Genomic DNA, 17,267 nt, shown 5'->3' with positions numbered 1-17,267 from the left:
CCAACCCTTGAAGATCAGCCAAGATATTATCCACTGGTCCTGCTGGGAAACAGTGTTAAAAGCCACCAGTCCATCATAAAGAGGAATTTGACAGCCAGTCACCACTGATTTTCCTGAGAAGTCATGTGCTTATCAGGCGTTTAGTTTGGGGGAAATCTGCTAATTTTCAGCAGTCCTAAAGTCTTCACAGCAGGAAAATATCACTGAATGGCCTCAGAGTCCTTCAGTGTCACTGCCAAACCACAGCAGCAGCATCTGGGGTCACCACTGCTCAAACACTTCCCTGGCTCCAGCAGCGAACCAGTTCAAAACACAAGGCGTTTGGCTCGCTTTGACAGCCGGTTTATGGAGCCAGCATCACTTCCAAGCCCATCTGAGGGACTGCCCTGGAATGAACTGTTTCCATGGGGGCAGCCAGGAAACTTTCCAGGAGGCTCCAGTCCTTCAGAGACAGCCTGCGGGGATGGAGGAGGAGGAAGAATTTGCTCACTTCTTATTGGTAATGCTGTTTGTCCCTGATGCCTGCAGAGCCTTTCCCCTTGGGGAAGGATGTGCCACACATGGTGAACCTCAGCCCACAGTCCCCCAAGAGCACAAACACCAGTCATGATGGGGAAAGCTCAGAAAACAGGACAGGAAAAGGTGGCAGAGCCGTGTCCTGAAGAGCCCATGAGGGCTGACGACACCGCTGCTCCCACCCAGCCCAAAGGCCCCACTGCCTCCTCTTTCAGAGATGCTGATGTCATGTCCAAAAAGCAATATGACTACAGGAATGTGCTTTCCCAGGATGAAATAATGTAGGATGGGTTGATTCAAGGAAGCAGCTTGAGTCCAAGGTTGGGACTGAACTCCCTCAGTGCAGTTAGAATGGTCCAGGTCAAAAGTCCTCTCCTCAACTCCCCTCTCCTGCAGCTGGAACAGCCCATTGCACCCATGTACATGAGATGTGCTCTCTCCTTCCCACGCAACCCTGGGCTGCAGATCGGGACTGGAACCCAAATCACCACCTTACCCCTACTGCTCTACTCCCCAGGGGAAAAACAACAGCCTGGCCTCTAACAGGGACTTTGTAACAGAGTGACACCTTCCAGAGTGTCCAACACAAACACTGTTGTCAGAAGCAAAGACAGAAGAAAGCAGTGGATGATGGTTAGGGGATCTGCTCCACAGGCTCAACAAGCTGCCAGGAAGCAGAGAGTGACTCCATCCGTGGGTCAAGCTGAGGAGGTGCCCACATGTCTCATCCTTTGCATGAGGCTTTCCTGAAACTTCAGTCCTTTAACTGATCAGTTCAAGGGCAGAAACCCTCCCCAGCCCAAGAGCACTACCAGAACTGCCACTTCGTACCCCAGACCTGCCCCAAATGGAATATCATAGAATCACTGAATGGTTTGGGTTGGAAGGGACCTTAAGGATTATCTGGTTCTAATCCCCCTGCCATGGGCAGTGACACCTTCCACTAGAGCAGGTTGCTCAAAGCCCCATCCAACCTGGCCTTGAACACTGACAGGGATGGGGCATCCACAGCTTCACTGGACAACCTGTTCCACACTCACAGTGAAGAATTCCTTCCTTATATCTAACCTAAATCTCCCATGTTCAAGCTCCTCTGGGCTGCGTTCATTATTCTCCAAAGGTCTGCAAGACCTGTCTGCGTGAGGTGTCCTGGAATTCAGCTCAGGATTGCTGCTCCTGCTGCATGGTCCCTGGAGCTGACACCGCCGGGAGGTGTACGTAAGGAACGGGAGTCTCGGGATGCCTGAGATAATGGGCTGGTTTCGGAGGTTTTGGCAGGGTAAGAGGAGGGAGGCAGCCCGCGGGCGCCCTGTGCTCAGAGCGCGTGGTTAGAGACACTCGGGCACCCCTCCCTGCGTCCCGGCTCCCTCCCCGCCGCCGGGCCACTTCTGGGTGGGATTCTGCCCCCTCCCCCAAAGGTTTTGGGAACCGAGGAGCGGCCAAGAACCGCGCCCTCCCCGGCCGGGGGAGGCGGCGGGGCCCGGCAGCGCTTCCCGCCGGCACAGCCCCTGGGCTGCGGCACCGGCGGCGGCCATGGGCAGCGGGAGCAGCCGGCGGCGGGGCGCGGCGGCGGCGGCGCGGGCGGCGGTGCCCGTGGGCAAGGCGCCGGAGCGCCGGGAGCCGCTGCAGACGGCGCTGGCCGAGGGCGAGGAGGCGGCGGCGCTGCCCACCCCCGGCCGCCGAGCCCCGGCCGCCGCCGGCACCCCCCCGCTCCGGGACGGCGGCAGCTGCGGGGACGCGGCGGCGGGAGGCGGCGGGGGGGCCCTGCTGCCGCAGGCGGTAAGTGCCCGCGCCCGGGACCCTGCGACCGGCCGGACGCCGGGACCCCCCATCCCTTGGGGGTTCCCGCTGGATAGGGGAGCCCTGGCGCAGCCGAGGGTAACTACTGCAGCCACGGCTTCCTCCGGGCAGAAGTGGCACTGAACTCTTTCTACCTTCACTAGCGAAGTATTCCCGGTCACACTGGCTGCTCTTTTCTCATACTCTCTCTCCTCTGCATCATTCCCATGGTGCGAGGGAAACATGGTCCCGAAAAAGGCGATTCCGTTCGGTCTCCGGTTGCCCTGTGCTACTGAAAGTTTCTTTTCCTCCCTTGTGGAAAGAGCTCGGCTTTATGGAGGCCGGCTCCTGCTTCTCCCTGGGTCGGGCTTGTGAACAGGAGTTTAAAAACATGAACATAAAGCTGCCGTTTAATGTTTGCCAATCCGCTACAGCTGCAGTCTGGCTCTTCCTAAGAAAGCATTTCAATCTCTTTCGGTTCAACAAATAATGGATTTGCCCCTGAGGAGGTCGAGATTTATCTTTTCTTTTTTTTTTTTCCTATCCAAAAATAACAGCAGCATCTATATCATCTGGTGACAAGGCCAAAGATCACCAGCTTCTGTCATCTTTCCTTAGCTATGGAAGTTGTGTGTTGTTTGTTAGATAAATGCTGCTCTCCACAAATGCACAACAGTCGTCAGACTGAAGTAATAGATTTAAAAATAGAATGAATATTTAGGACCCAGGGACTTTCTGCCTTGCCTGCCTCAGTTTTGCTCTACAGAACTGTATCATTTCCGTTGCCGAACTGTGTGTCCATGGGGTAACTTTAACACAAAGTAATTTTACCATTAGGAAACTTGGCAGGGTTCAGTATGAGAACCTTTTGGAGGCTTTTTTTGAGGAGTTTTAAAGAAAAGCCTCGAAGAAAGTCAGATCTGGAAATGGAAAACAAAACCAGACATCTTGTATTGTCGTGTTTTTCCTTGCTGTTTTAACTCCAAACCCTCCTGCAGTGTGAACAGGAGCTCAGTCCAGCACCACCTTCTGTCTGCGGGCCTCTCATTTATGAACAGTCCTCCTGACTTCTCCCTTTTACCTTTGCTTATGGAAATAGAGGTTGGTGGTGTCCATTTCCCCATGTTTCCACATGTGAATATCATGGCTGCGTCTTTAAAAATAATTATTACATCAGAGGTGATTTTTTTCTGTGCATAAAGTAGTATTTTAGCTCTACCTGAAGTGATGTATATTCTGGGTAATTACATATCAAAAAGGCAATGGAGCTGTCCCCCATCTCAGTCAGAGAGGCAGTATTCCCATGGCAGTGAATTCTAGAGAGCTAATGACAAGGAGCAAACCAGAAAGGCTGAAGAATTAAAGATGTGGCACCTGGGATGGGGTAGAGGGCATCACTATGCCCCTTACGCAGACCTCCTCCTCCAGAAGAAATGATGGTGAGGAACCCAAAGCGTCACCTCAGCCACCCCGTGCTGTGGTCACACAGGATGCAAACCTGGGATGGGAATGCTGTCAAGCACTGCAGCACAGAGACGACTGTGAGGGCGTTCAAAATCCAGCCTGAAGCCGACATGTGGAGGCTCAGTCACTCAGTGTGGCCAGCTGGGTGCAGCAGACAGTGATGCTGCCTGTGACACCAAGCATCCTGTGTGTCTGCTCATCCAGCTGCTGCTGCTACCTCTGGGAAGGAAGTTCACATCTCTGGTTTCACCAAGACAGGGTGCCTGAAAGACAGCAAAGAATTACCAGTGCTTTTCAAAGCCAATGTTTTTCAGAGATACAACAGACATACAAGAAAATCTGAGATATTTGCGGGGAAAACTTAAAGCTCTCCTTGGTAGCACTTTCTTTACCTGAGCATGGCGTGGCCTTGGTACAGACAGCAGACATGGGCTTACCATTCTGACTCCTCGAGGCCTAAAAAGTCACTAGCCTGAGAGGAGGAGGGAGGGAACTGTTTGCAGCACCAAGTTTTGGTTGTTTACTGAATGCAGTTTAGTCGTTCAGGTTGTTGTGCAAACTGCAGTCCCACCCTTCCCATGAGGCTGGCGGAGGCGGTTTCTGGAAAGGGATACCAGCTTTGCTGCATTACTAGTTCCTTGCTAGAAGTTTTGAGGGCAGGTTCTCTCAGTCTTGCCAGCTTCTCGAGCAGTCATTTGTAACTTCTGTCTTGTGGTGAGAGCTGGGTTGCTTTGCCCTGCTCAACTGTGCAGACTGGAGCATGAGCAAAGAAATTTCAGAGAAGGGATGAGTTGATTTAACAAAGCTAATGGGGGAAAGACGAGGGAGGAGGAGGAAAGGCAACAAGGGATACTGCAGTAGAGAAGTCCAGTGAGAAATAGCCCATGGAGGAGCAGACTGTGGCCAATTGAAGGAGAGGAGAGGTTTGGCACTGGCCAGAAGAGAGTGGGTGCCTGCAGGCAGGACTCAGCTCTCTGCTGTCATGGTTGGGTTTCTCCTGCATGTGATGTGCATCAGCGCTATGCTTCACACCTGAAACCCTGATGCAATGCGTCATCCAGCAGCAAGCTGGCAGCACCCACGGGCAGTCAGGCCAGGTGGCAGGGGCTGGAGGAGAGGGATGTGGCTGAATCTAAAGGTTTGAGCTACCTCTTTTGCATTTAAATAGTGCCTGGAAGTGAGAAGGGTGAAAGTACGTTGCAGCAGTGGGCTGGGAACCAAATCCTCATAGGGAACCCAAACCCAGCTCAGAGCAGACCCCAGTACCTCCTTGTCAGCTTCAAACGTCTGTTTTCAGGATTGCCCTCAATTCCAGACAGCTGTATGTGCTCCTTCCTTGTTTCTTTGTTCAAGACAGAAAAAATATTTGTGGTTTTGCAGGTGCTGCTGCAGCACAGAGTGGGATGGCAGCTCCTGGTGGGAAGCAGGGGAAAGGCTGCAACCTCAGGTATTTCCCCACTGGTTTCCTGGAATGGAAGAGTCACGCAGACATGCTAGGGCCTTGCTTGAAAAGCTTTTTCCATGGCACCGCCAATCCTCTTGGCTGGAGATGGGGTGTGATTACAGTAAGCCTATCACCCCCGCTGCAGCACAAGAATAACACAGGTAGCGGGTGTATTAACTGATTTCTAGATGGACTATTGTATCCTTTCAAAACACCCAGGACTTTAAAGCTTTGCGTGATATTTTCAGCCAGATGACTGTTCCTTTTGCAGATTGATCTGGTGCAGCATCATCTCGTGGCTGTGAACACATAGCAGGGTCCTGTGGGGACATTTCATGTTGTGCCCATAGTTTCTTACAGGAACTCACCGAAGTTTATTTTTCTACTCCTATTAAAATGTGCTTCTCTCAAGCAGAAATTTGATATTTCTGATTCAGTGCTGTTAGCAAATTATTTCAACATTTTCTTCCCGTTTGCATTAGTGGTCAAAAATGCCCCCAAGTCAAGTAGTTCTCCTACAGTTGTGTAGGGAACACAACTTCCACTGGCCAGGGTGCTTCAGGTCTTTCCCAGCTGAACATCCAGGACTCCTTGAAATCCAGACTAGGGAAGCAGCTACACCAAAAGCCCAAAGTCAGATTATTTCTGGTTCTGCAGTTAATGCCTGGGTGGTTGCTGAGCAGAAGCTCTCCCTCTCTCTCATATTATGATCCTTGCCTTTTTAAAAGCACCTGGAACTTCAGCACCCAGCAAGCAGTGAGCTGTGCTGTCCCCTCAGCCACCGTCACCCTCCCAGCACAGCTGTGCTGCAGCTGGATCCAGAAACTTGCTGACTAGGTATTTTTTCCCCATCGCTTGGCAGAGCACGGGTCTCTTTCGCCCTGAAACCATTCCTGGTCCAGAAACTAAGCACAGGGCATGCGCAGCATAGCTGGGAGCTGGTGGTCTAGTTGGCAGGAGAGAAGAAGCGTGGGAACTCCCCATGTCCCTGCCCACTTCCCGTCCATCCTATGTTCCTAATTCCTTCACTGGCCAGAGGATGTTGCTGCAGACCAGAGCAAGGCTGGAGCTATACATCCCGTTTGCTACCTACTGACACGTTAGATAAGCTGGATTGTTTTGCCATTGGTACCCGCGGCTGCGGGTCCGTGAGAGGCTGTTTTGGGCAGCGATGACTGTCTTAGCCAGCCACATCGTTTGTTGGCGTCGCTGGAGGGTGCTGCCCTTCTGCTGTATCAGCTCAGCCTTCTGCAGCTCCGTGCAGACTGCTTCTGCCACATGCTCTGCCTGACATCGCCTTTATTTCAGCTCAGACCAGTCCCCTGCTCCAGTTCACGGGGTGTTTGTGAAGGGAATGTGGAGGCAGGAAGGAGGCACTGGCTTACATCTGTGCTATGAAATCACAGCCCAGGGGACCAGCACTTCTGGGGACCACACTGCTCCCATGAGGATGTTATAGGTGGCTCTGTCACTCTCTAGGCTCTCCTGGGTCTCAGGGTCTATGTCTGTGTCTCAGGGCTATATCTGTACTGGTAAACTGTACCATAGCAGCTGCCTGGCATTGGATCACAATGGTCTGCCCCACTAAGCTGGCATGGTTTTGGCCAAGATTAACATGCAGGCTCCTAAACAACACTTGGGCATGGCTCAGGGACCATCCCCAAAAGGCATTTGAATTTGGCCACCTAGTTTTGGAGACAATGTGATTTTAACAGTTGAGATTATGGTTGACTGGTTTCAACACAGCTGGGGGGGCAGCTCAGGGCCTGTGATGGTGCATTTGCTGCACATTGCCCTGTGGGTCCCAGGGCCAGGTCTTCTCACCCAGCTCACCTGCAGATGCTAGAGCTGACAGGGGAAGGAGGTGATGGGGAAGGGCTGGACTATAAGGAACACCAGCCACAGCTTGCCCTGGGTTGCAGGGAACGCAAATGTGCACCCTGGGAGTGCTGGTTCATGCATGCAATAGAGAGAAATAGCCCCTGGTTCCAGCTCTCTGCTCTGCCTTGCTCCCAGGAGCCTCTGCCCTAACATAAAGAATGGCTGAACTCTGTGTGCAATGGCTGACAAACCTTTCCCCCTCACATCTCATTACATCAAATTAAACCCAAGTATGTGCTGGGTGAGCTTAATATCCAAGCCTTCCAACTTGGAGGAGGTGGCAGTGTGGGGCATTGTAGCACAACAGACCCCAGGACAAGATGCCTACACTGGGAACAGGGTGGAAAACAAGGAGACACGCTGTGGTCTGAATGAGTAATAAAAAGATGACTGCAAGCTGCAGAAAGGAGAAGCTGACTTCATTTATCTCTTAGCAGGGCACAGGCCAAGCAGGCCTGCAATTACTTATTTAGCTGTAGGACAGGAACCCATAATATTAAAGTGTCGTGACGTGTGCATCATATTAACACACATGAAGGGCTGGTACTAATTACATGCTGACCTTGCACCACGCACATCACAGCAGTCCCGGGCTGGGTGGGGTCAGCTTTATTGTGCCTCAGTGCCCGTGACAGCTCCACATCCTGCCTGCTCCCCGGCACCATGCAGTACCACGGAGCCACACGTCGTGTGCCTGGATGAGCTGGGAGCAGCTCCCAAAGTGTGGAGGCTCTGACAGTGAAGGAGGGGCAGAGGCTGGAGGTGCCTTTTGGTTTCACTTATCACCAGTTTTATGTCATGCACCGGGTTCTGTGTCAATAGAGATTCACCTCTGCCAGTGCCAGGTTCTCTTGGGAAATAAGTGTTGCTGCTGACAGATCCCTTGGAGAAGGTGAGATCTGATTTTGCACAGAGAAGCATATTCTGCTACCCAGAGCTGCTCTGTACTGATGACTAATTAATTCTGTCTTCCACCCACACCACACGTACAGCTCATAATATGGAGGAGTCAGCCACAAGGGAAGAAAGCAAAGGCAGCCTATTGTACAGTTCAAACCCCTCCCTAAAATGATCCAAACCCATCCTTTGCCAGAAGTGTTGGAAGCTGGGTTCTCGCTGCGGGAAGAGCATCATCAAAGCACTCCTGGAGAACTGTGTGCCCCTTGGTGCTGAGGATTAATAATGTTCTTCACCTGGTGGAAAGAAACCGGGGTGGCAGGAGGAGCTCAGTGGGTGATGGTGATGATGAGGATGAGGGACTGCATTGCGGAGCACACACCCAGGAGAAGTCAGCCCTTGGAACACAGTGTGGTGTCCTCCTGGCACCACTGCCTGCTCTTGTTGCCTGTGGGAGATAGCCAGTAAATGATGCTAAATAACCAGGCAGGAGCTCTGTTCCCTCGTCATCAGCTTTCTCACATAGCCTCATCTCTTCTTGGACCCAGGAGCTGTTTCTTGAGCACTTCAGGCTCTTCTAGAGAAAACAAAGCATTGCCAAAGAGCAGGGCCCCTTCTGAAAGGAAGTAGAATGCCTTTTGACAGGTACCAAAAGACATTACAAGTCTCCCATAGTACAGAGAGGAAGTTGGAAACAATGAAAGTCATGTTCTTCTCAGTAGCATCTGGCTGCAGGGGTCATTTTATTACTGGTCCAGGTGGGGGCTCAGGCAGACACAATGTCCCATTTTACATGCTGTTAGGTTTGGCTTTGGTTGCCCCTCTGCTGTCCTACTGGAAACCTGTGGGCAGCATAGGGAAGGTGGATGTTTCACTCCAGATGGATCATTTCAGGGAAATGGCTTTGTCAGGTGAGAAGAACTGGGTCCTTACTGCTTTAACTACCTTCCTTAGCAGGTATTTCCATAGTGCTCCCTGTCAGCTGGGGGGGGGAAACAGTGATAACTGGGAGGTTTAATGAGTTAATGTTCAGTGATTTGATTCTGTAGCCTGCGACCACCCAGCTGCCCTAAATGGTGAATGAGAGCTAGCAGAGTGGTAGTTAGTAGAGGACACTCTCTTGCACCTGTATTTTCATCACAGAGGCTGTTTGGGGGTTTAAACCAGGGCAGATATAGCCCAGTATAGGCAGAGATAGGTTTCATAGAAGTAAATAATAGTGTGGGTTGGAAGGGACCTTTGAAGATCATTCAGTTGAACCCCCCTGTCAATAGCCCCAACCCTCTCAGCCTTTCCTCAAAGAGAGGTGCTCTATCCCTCTGATCATTTTTGTAGCTTCCTCTGGACCCTCTCCTACAGGTCCATGTCTTTCCTGTACTGAGGGTCCCAGAACTGGATGCAGTACTGCAGGTGGGGTCTCACCGGAGCAGAGTAAAGGGGCAGGATCACCTCCCTCAACTTCACAGTGTTGTAACTGAAATACATGACTTTGCTTCCTTTGCAGGCTTTGTCAACCAGAAGCCCTATGAGCCCAGAGAACAACAATGCTGACCATCAGTGAGTACCCTGTGCTTTCATTATAACTTTGGGGAGGAAAGCAGCTGGAGCAAAGGGAGCATAAAGGGGAAAGCTATTCCTGCATGCCTTCTACTGTGCAAGAGGGAGGTGGGAATGGGTTATAGGCCTAAATATCCTGTCCTCTACCTATTTACTAATTAAAAAGAAAATCCAGGAGCTATGCTGCCTGAAAAGATCCAGGGTCCAGCTCAAGTATAGTGTAGAGATTCATTTCTTGTCATGAGCAATGCAGAATTTAGGATGTCTGCATGCCAGAGAGGCACCTTGATGGAACTTGGAAAAACTAGGGAAGGAAGCTAGGGAGAATTGCTTCAAGGAGTAGATCAGGCCCTGGTTCATTCACAGGCCATGTGTGGGCTCTGCAGCATGTAGAAAAGGAGAGTAACATCTCTTTGCTACCCAGGAATCATAAAGAAAACTCCTGGGGCACTCCTGTAACACATGTTACAGTTAGAGACATGAGTATCGCTCAGGGACAGGGTAATGGTGGGGATCTACTGCACTAGGTGACAAAAGAAACCTGAACTCTTTCACAAGTGAAAGCTGTGCCTCTGAGTCTGCCTGCACCAAGAGCAATGGGATCAGTTTGCCACACATGTTGAAGAAACCTAAATGAAACAAAAGGCTTGAAAAAATATCTAAAAATACCATCTCCTCATGGTGAAGAGCGACTCTCGCGAGGTTAAGCTCTGACTGTGACCCAGCCCTCTGCTCCCTCAGCACTCGGGAGCAGACTGATCTGCAGATCCTGGCTGCCGGGCTGTGTGACCTACTAATGCTGAGCAGTGCTGGTGGATGTGACTCAAGAGCCCGGGCACCATGTTCCCCTGTCGTCTCCCTCCCAGCTAGCAGGGAGTTCATTGGCAAGGCTGCTTGATTCAGGAGCACTTGGAAAACACCTCTCCCCTCGGCTTTCTCAACGGAGGGGCTCATACGGACACTCTCGTGGGGACTCTCTTGGGCTCTCCAGCATCCTCAATGGGCTTTGGACCGCGATGGCAACTGAGCAGCCCCCTCTGGGGGTGCACAGCCAGCCCTGCCACAGTCCCCATCATGCTTCCCAGTCCCAGGCTCCTGCTGGCCCCTCACCCCTGACAAGGCTTTCCTTCTCCCTCCCTCTCTAACACGCAAAAGGGAGGACTTGAGACAGCAGAAGCAGGTTTCTAACCTGGGATGACAGAGCAGGAGCTGATTTTCATTTAGATATCATTCACTTTATACCCACTGCGAAGCCCCATGTGTGAAGTGCCTGTACTGCCCGTGATAACCAGGGCTGCAATTTCTGCTCGCAAGAACTGCACACAAACACTTTTTTGGAAATTGTCCAAAACCATATTTTGAAGAAATCAGATCAAGTCAAGCCCAGAAACAGCAGTTAATGGGTGTAGGAGTCTCACCCTTCACATTTCTGTGGCTGGAATTATTCTAGGTAAGCACTCACGTTACAAGCAGCAAAAATCAACCTCGTCTTAGTGGAGCTGCTGACTGAAGACATTCCTGTGAAGCCAGTTAAAGAAGAAATAAATGTCAGTCAAGGAGAATTAAAACTAGACATGGAGACCTAATGCTGTCTGCCAAGGGAGCAGTCACATGAGGCAGATGCTGTAGGTGTGCACCTCCTGTACTGTAAACATGCCAGCATGACACCATGTAAGCACCTAAACCAGGCTAGCAAATACCTTTGATGTGCATGGGAGCACACTGGTGTATTCTGATTGTGCCGTGTTACCTCTCCTTCCCCCCACAGTAATTTTGAGAATTCTCTATCATCTGGTAGTCCATGGGTGGGATGGCAGAGCCCGGGAACACTGTAATGACCCTATAATTGCTGCCAAGGCTCATGTCACTGGCAGTGTTACCAGTGCATTGTTTTGACCCGTTTTCCAGCTGCAAGGTATTGCACAAGGCATTTTAATGATTAACCCTGGACCTTCCCATCCTCAGCCCTGACCTGCAGCCCTGGCTGTGTGTTGATGGGAGCAGCAAGGAGCCTCCCCTCCTGCCGCAGCAAGGCAGGAGCAAGGTTGTGGTGCATCTGCTCCTGTCCTGACCACATCCTGTGCTCAGGATTTCCCTGCGACAGCCTCTCACTTAATCCCAGAACCAGCTGCACCAACGTACCTTTGAGATCAGGGTTCAGGTCATGAGGGCATCAGGAGGTCTCCGGTCCAGTCTCCTGCTCTAGGCTGGATTAGCTGTGAGGTCAAAGCAGAGCGCTCCAGGCTTTGTCCATCAGGTCTTGAAAGACTCCAAGGATGCAGCCTGTGCAACCACAGCCTGTTCCTCTGCTGGCTGTCCTCAGGGTACAGAAGTTTCTCCTTTTATCCAGACTGAACCTCCCATTCTTTAATTTTTATCAGTTTTTCCATATTAGATGATACAGAACTTTGCCATAAAAATAGAAAGAACATGAACAACAACTTGTTTTTGCTTTGCTCACAGCCTTCTCTATTACTTTCAGTTCTGGAATGTGCGTGGTAGGTGGACTTTGCTTTTGTCTTTTTAAAAACGCATCTATGTTTCAATGAGTTCCAGTTTTACCTGGAGATTTTCTCCCATGCTTGGAGGTCACCATGCAAGCCACAGCATCAAGAATAATTAACAGTGGGAAAATATGTAACTGCTAAGAGAAACAATGACCCTTCTGTGGGCCTACAAGCAAGCTGCCAAGAACTCTGTCTCTAATTCATCACATAATATAAAAGTAGTTCAGGGACTGTCAGAGTGTGGAGTTTAAATCAATAAATCACATGTTGAAGTCAGAGTTCTGCATTTCCTTTCCCTAATTCTTGCTTTGTATCTGCTGGTGTTCGGTTCAGGCTCTTGGACCTGTGGCTTTCTTCCCAGTTCTTTTTTACTGCAGTGGAAACCAGATTGCCTGCAGCCATGAGAAGAAGGAAAATGGATAAAAGCAATAAGCAGAAGAGCCCACTTGCAAAACCCTACTCGCTGCCAGTTGAACTTGCTATCAGGGGCACAGTGCAGAGGAGTAGGACACCCACATGACCCAGCTCCCATGCCAGCTGGTCATCAGGTGGCTCCAGGAAAACATCTAACTATTTCTGTCATGCCAGGGTATAGCATTAACACAGCTAGGTCAGAGCAGCAGGGCTGGGCAGAAGCCTTTCTGACCCCGACAGATAAGAGCAGAGGAAGGGTTGCATTGCTGCCGCTTGCTCCACAGTGATAGCTGTAGGAGACAGGCTGCTGTCTCTTCGAGGAACACTGTGGATGGTCCTCACCCAAGGAGAGCAGTTTCTGAGAGCTCCTCCTGTAAATGACAGAGTTTCCTTTGAAAAGCATCCCAGGGTTCTTTTCTTCAGTTCTGATTCTACATTCACTTGCCTGCTTGGGGCAGCAGAGATATGGAAATCTCTCCTCTTTGGCAAACAACTTCCATGCAAAACCACTCCTTTCTTGCTTACTTGTCCTCCACCAGTGGATGGTCACAAAGTAAGCCCATGATTCTCGGTTGATGTGGCATGGCAGGGTATTTTACTGTTTGGGTTTACCAATTCAAGTCTCCATTTAGCTCTGCACCTCGGCATGACCCCCATTTCATGGAGCCACGTGCTCCAGCTTCCAGAGATGCCTGGCCTGACAGCACGGCTTGCTCACGTCCCAGTTCCCTATAAGGTCAAGGAGGACCACTCACCTGTCAGCTCTGTCTCCTCTTGAATCCTGGAGGGCAAGATCAAGCAGACTTGGCAGCATGAGATACAGTGGTCAGAGTTTGCAGAGGACTTTTCAGTGTTCTCCCTCATGCAGGTGGGGACACATTTCCCTTGTACCCAATATAGCCCACCTCTGATGACACCAGTAAAACCCATACCAATTCCCTTTGAATTGTACGTCATTTCCCAACCATGGGAGAGTTGTGCTAATGTGAAAATAAAAGCCATATGAGCACTTTGAGGTGGCTGCATTCATATTTTGGTTGGAACTCAAGTCCCTTACAGATACAAAGAAAACCCCAACCCTTTCTGCACAAAACCTTAAATTAGTAACTACCCCAAAGGTTATACAGTCCTTTAGCTGGGTCTCTGATCTAACCCACCAAAAGGTTCTGGGAGTTTGATCTGGAGCCTTGTAAGCACTGTACTGCAATGAACTCAGACTGAAATAGATGCCAAGCAATAGCAAATGTCAGCGAGCGGCATGCCTATGAGGGGTATGGGAACTAGACGTGACAGAGTATCCATGTCTCAGCAAGCCACGTGCAGCTTGATCTTTCCATTCACAAATAAAAAATGAAGTAAGGGTCATCTTGTATCTTCAGAACTTGCTCCTCTCTCGTAACACCAATAACTCATTCCCTTCCCTGGCAGGTGCCCACAAGAGAACAGCAAGAAGACGGCAGGACAGTCCACAATATCCTATGATTACTCGGAGGAGGAGCTCATGGCAAGCATCGAGCGAGAGTACTGCCGCTGAACCCAGCCCCTTGCCATGAGAACTTCAAGCTTGTTCCCGGAAGCCCAGCTGGAGCAAAACTGCTACTGACAAAACAGCTCCTCGCACAGCGGGATGGCCCAGGAGAGGAGGAGGGTGGCGAGGAGAGATGGAGCGTGAGAGGCAGTGTTACTGCTTGGGAAGCATGGGGGGAGAAAGTCCTCCTGACCAACCCTGCCTGAGAGCATCAAGTTCCTCACCAGCTGCTGAGCAGTGCTTCTGGAAGAGGAACCAGTTCATCTGCGAATCAGTATTTAGACGCTCATTTCTAAACTGTATTTCCAAATGAAGATGTGCTAGAACTGAAGTGTCATACTAGAAGTGTTGAGACATCGTGCTTTGAAGGAAAATCTTGTTTTGTCTTAGCAGAAATGAAATGTAGCAATAGGATTCCTGCATAATAAATGCAGCAATATGATTCAGGTCTCAAGGGGGTGTTGCATGAAATTCATGTTCCTACCACTTACAAAGGGCCAAATTTACTCCTTGTACCGTGCAAGCTTCAAGTCCAGGTCTGAATCTGCCGCTGTCTCTTTGAATGTGGTCCCTGGTATGGGATGCAAGATGAAAAGGGGAGTGAGCCCACCATCGAGTACATAGGCAATGTAATCCCAGAGTTCAAATCCCACTGTGTGGGGAAATGAGGCTCCTAGGAGCTATCTGGTAGCATAGGATCTATACAATCCCTTTGGGGTGAGATCTCAGGATCAGTGTCCTACCTTGGGCTCCTTGGTGTGGATTCTCCAGACAAAGCAGGAGGTACATCACCAGTGCTGCCCTGCTGTAGCGAGTGATCATCCATTTCGAGAGGGACTTGCATGCTATAGCAGAGAAGCTGTTTGTGATCAGTTCTCAGAATTACCACTCCCAGCCGTTCTGTGTATTTCCTGTCCTTGGTAGGTAGCCTAGAATTATAATCACTACATTTTACCATTAGCTGACTGCAAAGTAAACCAAAAGTCAGCTCTACAAAGGAAAACATATTTTCAGTGCTCCCAGACAGGGAAACCTGGCATTTGAGGGCTTCTGTTCTTATTTTACCCGCATCTAACATATTATGAGTAGCTGCCTATTATCAGAAGTAGAAAAATACTTTATTTCTGTCTTTAGCTGAAGTATAAAAGACATCAGATGAAATCTTCACATAGCCCACGTAAATGCAAGAGGAAACAGCTGGACACATCTTAAGATGATGTATTTTAATTTCTTTGTAATTTCTGGTATCTGTGAAACAGAAAAAAATGCATCTGTGCTCATGTAGTCCTCAATGAAGGCATCAAATGTTGTTTTGAAAAAGGCTTTATTATGTGGTGACTCATCTTACGGTACCTGCAGAGGCCGAGCAAAACACACTCTTGGAGGTTGGCAGGAGGGACGATGTGAGGCAGACGCTAGCTCACACCCCTGACACACGTATTTATGCCCCTGGTGTCTTTCCTGCAGCAGCCTTCAGTGTGTCTGGCCACTGCACTCTGCCTGAGAGGTCAGGAACTGCCAGGCAGCCAGTGGAGGTGGGCAGCAGACAGGGAGCCAACCTCCCGCAAAACTATGCAGGCTTGGAGACAAGAGCTCCCAGCATGCCAGTCAAGGTAGGACAAGGGGTAATGGTTTTAAACTGAAAGATGATAGGCTTAGGTTGGACATAAGGAAAAGTTCTTTGCTGTGCAGGTAGTGAGACACTGGCACAGGTTGCCCAGAGAAGCTGTGGCTGCCCCATCCCTGGCAGTGTTCAAGGCCAGGTTGGACGGGGCTTGGAGCAACCTAGTCTAGTGGAAGGTGTCACTGCCCATGGCAGGGGGATTAGAACCAGATAATCCTTAAGGTCTCTTCCAACCCAAACCATTCTATGATTTTCAGGTAGCCAGAGTAGAGAGCAAATGTCCTTGAATAGCTTGGGTAAGTCGGGTGGGTCCTCTGGAGCAAGGTTTCTCCAACCCTCCTGAAGAAAATCCAGTTTTGAATGGTAGCACATTAGCTTTTGGCAGTGACGAGTAAAAGAAAAAGGAAAATATCTATCTAAACTGAACATATTATCATTAGGTTGCAAGAAATCTTTCTGGAGGGAACACAGCAAACCACTAAGCTTCTTCACAAAATTAGCTTATCAAATAGCCAAGGGATGAGTACATTTCTGCACCTGGAATAAAGGTGCAGTGGGTTTCACAGGTAACTTCTTCAGTATCACCAAGAAAACAGGAAGAGCTGCAGGAGCATAGGAAGGTCCACAAGGGAGCGATGCAGCTGGAACAGTCACTGCACCAGGGAAAAGGTGGGAGAAGGAAGTTTTGGGATGGAAGGAGGGGCCTCAAACTGTGCCATGACCTTTCAGGCTTTCTCTGTGACATGAAATGACGCCTAGGAAGGCACCATCACACCGTTTAACTACCTGATGTCAGTGTAACCCTACTTCTGATCCATCCTTTGCTCAGGGAAAGTAAGATGAGCATTTACAGGTAAATAATCATATCAAAGCAGTACTTGAGCCCACAACTCATTTCAACAGGAACTTCATGAACTGAAGGACATTTGCACTATGGAGATCACTTTGCCACGTCTCAAGCAGCGTATTATTGGAAAGTTTGTTTTCTTTTAATTGTATTCCTCTATAACCATCATCAGTTCACAGCCACTTGCAAGACAAAAGACTTACTTGGCTTGCCAGTACTTCCTGCTTCTAAAAGTTTTGCTGGAATTAAGTAAGGTTCTGGAGTTTCCCATTCATCGTTTTAGAAACTGTATGTTTTTACTCTCCTGTCCAGTACATGCATCGTAAGACGGGGTAGCTGACCACGGGTTTTGAGCTAGTGCTATTAATCCCCATTAATAAAGCAGCAAAAGGCAATGCATATTAAGCAGATCACTACATTATTCATCTAACAAAGACAAATGCTACACACTGTTATTTTTTAAGTGAGACAAAACTGCAGTTGCTGAGAAGACTGAAGAGAGTAATTTTTTCAGCTAATCATGAGAAATGACTCTTTCGTGGATAAGAGACACTGCCACTTGCGCTTAGTGACTTCCAACTAGCTCAAGAGGTTTCTTACCTGGCCATGCAACAAGATGCCAGCTGAAATGTTCTGGTGGTGAAAGCACTGAAGAAATCTCTTAAATTAGGCGACCTTAAAACAAAACCAATGAACCTGAGCTACAGAACCAGTTTACACACTTACTCAGACTCTTGATTCCACTCAGTTCTGGGGTTTCAGGTGCTAACAAGTGCTTTGAATCCTTTTTTTCCATTTGTTTGTAGATG

At 49.6% G+C, this 17,267-nt stretch overlaps 1 protein-coding gene across 2 annotated transcripts; it reads left to right on the top strand.

Annotated features, from left to right (window-relative positions):
- The first annotated feature begins 1,790 nt into the window (after window positions 1-1,790).
- On the top strand, window positions 1,791-15,271 carry CYS1 (cystin 1). 2 transcript variants are annotated; one of them, XM_061460801.1, is made up of 3 exons: window positions 1,791-2,295; window positions 9,486-9,538; window positions 9,905-9,996. In XM_061460801.1, exons 1-3 carry the CDS (start codon window positions 2,050-2,052, stop codon window positions 9,942-9,944), a joined length of 339 nt encoding a protein of 112 aa, XP_061316785.1. In that variant the 5' UTR covers window positions 1,791-2,049; the 3' UTR covers window positions 9,945-9,996. The 2 variants fall into 2 exon arrangements, with proteins under 2 accessions (XP_061316785.1, XP_061316784.1); XM_061460800.1 differs by lacking the exon at window positions 9,905-9,996 and adding an exon at window positions 13,888-15,271 and having other exon boundaries at window positions 1,817-2,295.
- Window positions 15,272-17,267: the final 1,996 nt, after the last annotated feature.

This window comes from Pezoporus flaviventris, unplaced genomic scaffold (assembly GCF_033815535.1).
Source record: "Pezoporus flaviventris isolate CSIRO_AGI_PZ_B2104156 unplaced genomic scaffold, CSIRO_AGI_Pfla_v1 ptg000031l, whole genome shotgun sequence".
NCBI lineage: Eukaryota > Metazoa > Chordata > Aves > Psittaciformes > Psittacidae > Pezoporus > Pezoporus flaviventris.
This window is presented reverse-complemented; position numbering and strand designations above follow the sequence as displayed.

Bases quoted from the DNA above. Each gene is read 5' to 3' on its own strand.
- CYS1 (XM_061460800.1), top strand. From the start codon at position 2,050: ATGGGCAGCGGGAGCAGCCGGCGGCGGGGCGCGGCGGCGGCGGCGCGG. The intron at 2,296-9,485 runs GTAAGTGCCCGC...CTTCCTTTGCAG, and splicing joins GGGCCCTGCTGCCGCAGGCG to GCTTTGTCAACCAGAAGCCC. The intron at 9,539-13,887 runs GTGAGTACCCTG...CTTCCCTGGCAG, and splicing joins AACAACAATGCTGACCATCA to GTGCCCACAAGAGAACAGCA.